Genomic DNA, 3,243 nt, shown 5'->3' with positions numbered 1-3,243 from the left:
TCCCAAGTAGCTGGGACTACAGGCACCCGCCACAACGCCTGGCTATTTTTTGTTGCAGTTTGGCCGGGGCTGGGTTTGAACGCGCCACCCTCAGTATATGGGGCCGGTGCCCTACTCACTGAGCCACAGGTGCCTCCTGATTTTTTTTTTTCTTCATTTCAGAATGTTAGGGGGTACAGATATCTTGTTTACACATTTTGTTTTTATACAGATTGAGTCAAAGTTATAAATGTGCCTTTAATCCAGATAGTGTGCCCTGTACTCAGTGGGCATGAATTTACCCATCCCCTTAAGATAGAATTTTATGCCCAAGTTTGGGACTTGTCATGTAACTTATGAATTGAGGTAAAATTTTATTTATAAATTATCAATTCAACCTCCACTATTTTGTTAAATCTTATGTTGAGAGATTTTTTTCCTTTTCCAGGACACTGAATTTCCAGGTGTTGTGGTGCGACCAATTGGTGAATTTCGTAGTTCGATAGATTACCAGTATCAGCTTCTGCGGTGCAATGTTGACCTTTTAAAAATTATCCAGCTGGGTCTTACATTCACGAATGAGAAGGGAGAATATCCTTCTGGAATCAATACTTGGCAGTTTAACTTCAAATTTAACCTTACGTAAGTGTCTGAGACACTTCTGAGTGTTGTTCTTAGATCTCACTACACTGTGCAGACTGATCAGTCCTGACTGATTTCTATCTGATTTTATTAATTTTAAGTTTTGTTTCCACTGAACCCAGGTAAGTATTAGATAGAGCAGTCAAGCAGGGGATGGGAATCTTAAGAAAGTAAAGTTCTTATTTTCTGTGAATTCACAGAAAAGATAAAATGCAAATAAAAGAAAATAAAGCCCAGGCTTGGCATCTGTAGCTCAGCAGTTAGGGTGCTAGCCACTTGCACTGTGGTGGGTTCGAACCTGGCCTGAGCCTGCTAAAAAGAGACAAACAAACAAAATAACTGAGCTTTGTACAGGCGCCTATAGTCTACACTACTGGGAGGCTGAGGCAAGAGAATCCCTTGAATCCCTTGAACAGTCTGAGGTTGCTGTGAGCCATGACACCACAGCACTCTACCCAGGGCAACATAGTGAGACTCTGTTTCAAAAAAGAAAAGAGACAGAGTCTCACTATGTCACCCTTGGTAGAGTACTGTGGCGTTATAGCCCACAGCAACCTCAAACTCTTGGGCTTAAGCGATTGTCTTGCCTCAGCCTCCCAAGTAGCTGGGACCACAGACACCTGCCACAATGCCCGGCTATTTTTCTTATTGCAGTTGTCATTGTTGTTTAGCAGACCCATGTGGCCAGTGCCCTATCCACTGAGTACCAGCGCCGCCCTGTTTTTATTTTGACTGCAGCTACCCACTAGAACTCCTAGCTATTTTTTTTGTTGTTGTTGTAGTTGTCATTGTTGTTTAGCAGGCTCGGGTCAGGTTTGAACCCACCACTCCCAGTGTATGTGGCTGGTGCCCTGAGCACTGAGCTACGAGTGCCAAGCCGAGTGAATTATTTCTTAATAAAGCTGTTTAAAATAACAAAGTAAAGTCAAGTTTTCAGTTGTAGTTAGGAGATCATTGTAATTTGAATTGTAATTCTGTCATTTCTTTCTTTCTTTTTTTTTTTTGAGACAGTTTCACTTTGTTGCCCTCGGTAGAGCACTGTGGTATCACAGCTCACAGCAACCTCCAGCTCTTGGGCTTAGGTGATTCTCTTGCTTCAGCCTCCCAAATAGCTGGGACTATAGGTGCCCACCACAATGCCCTGCTATTTTTTTGTTGCAGTTTGGCCGGGGCCAGGTTCGAACCTGCCACCCTTGGTATATGGGGCTGGCGCCCTACTCACTGAGCCATACGTATTGCCCAATTCTGTCATTTCTTGCTGGTGATTTTGAGTCAGTCATCTCCCCTTCTGTAATTAAGTTTTATCTATAAAACAGGGTTTTTAGAACCCATCATAATAGAAGTATGATAGAAAGTAGGCATTAATCAAGTGTAGTCAAACCTGAAGGCTGATAGCAGGGAAATTTTGATGTAATAAGAAAAATTGAGGTGAAGCATGGTGACTCATGCCTGTAATTCTAGCATTTTTGGAGGCTTAATCTGGTGGATTGCCTGAACTTAGGAGTTCAAGATCAGCCTGAGCAAAGAGGCACCCTGTCTCTACTAAAAGTAGAAAAACTAGCTGTGTGTTACAGTGGGTGCCAGTAGTCCCAGTTACTCGGAAGGCCGAGACAAGAGGATCCCTTGAGCCCAAGGTGACTGAGTGAGACTCTCTCTCTCTCAAAAAGTAATATTTACTATCTTAATTGTTTTAAAGTGTTAAATAAATTCACATTGTTGTGAAAGAGTTCTAGAATTTTTTAATTATGTAAAACTCAATAAATAATAGTTCACCTTCTCTTTCCCCCCTAGCTTTTGGTAACCACAGTTCTGGTTTTTTTTTTTTTTTTTGAGACAGAGTCTTGGTCTTGATATCACCCTGGGTAGAGTGCTGTGATGTTACACAGCTCACAGCAACCTCAACAGCTTGGGCCTGAGCAATCCTCTTGCCTCTGCCTTCTGAGGAGCTGGGACTATAGGTGCCCGCCACAACGCTTGACTATTTTTAGAGATGGGTTATTGTTCTTACTCAGGCTAGTCTTGAACTCCTAAGCTCACATTATCCTTCTAGAATATTAAGATTACAGGTATGAGTATTTGCTCCCATTTCCACCATTATACTTTGTTTCTATGACTTTTTTTTTTTTTTTTGAGACAGGGTCTCACAGTGTTGATAAGGCTAGCCTTGAACTCCTGGGCTCAAGAAGAGACCCTCCTATCCTATCTCAGCCTCCTAGGTAGCTGGGGTTACAGGCCCACATCACCATGCCTGGCTAATATTTATTTATTTATTTACTTTTTTTTTTGAGACAGAGTCTGAAGCCGTCACCCTGGGTAAAGTGTACTTATTTTTTGTTGAGACAGTCCGACCCTGTGCCCTGAGCAGAGTGCAGTGTTGTCATAGCTCACTGCAACCTCAGACCTGTATGTGAGCATCCTGCCTTAGCCTCCTGAAGCCACTGGGATTACAGGTGCTCATTGCGGCTCCCGGCTGGGTTATTTTAAAAATTTTTTTTTTTTTGAGACAGAGTCTCAAGCTATTGTCCTGTGTAGACTGCTGTGGCATCACACCTCACAGTAACCTCCAACTCCTGGGCTTAAGCAATTCTCTTGCTTCAGCCTCCCAAGTAGCTGGGACTACAG

General features: G+C 42.7%; 1 protein-coding gene across 1 annotated transcript in view; it reads left to right on the top strand.

The window, feature by feature from the left end:
• CNOT8 (CCR4-NOT transcription complex subunit 8) overlaps positions 1-3,243 on the top strand; it is a 24,186-nt gene that overhangs the window by 10,366 nt on the left and 10,577 nt on the right. The window contains exon 3 of the mRNA XM_012808685.2: positions 428-621. Within this exon, the coding sequence (XP_012664139.1) occupies positions 428-621 (194 nt within the window). The remainder of the gene's footprint in view (positions 1-427; positions 622-3,243) is intronic.

Source organism: Otolemur garnettii, unplaced genomic scaffold, assembly GCF_000181295.1.
Source record: "Otolemur garnettii isolate 467f Iridium unplaced genomic scaffold, OtoGar3 scaffold00003, whole genome shotgun sequence".
Taxonomy (NCBI): Eukaryota; Metazoa; Chordata; class Mammalia; order Primates; family Galagidae; genus Otolemur; species Otolemur garnettii.
This window is presented reverse-complemented; position numbering and strand designations above follow the sequence as displayed.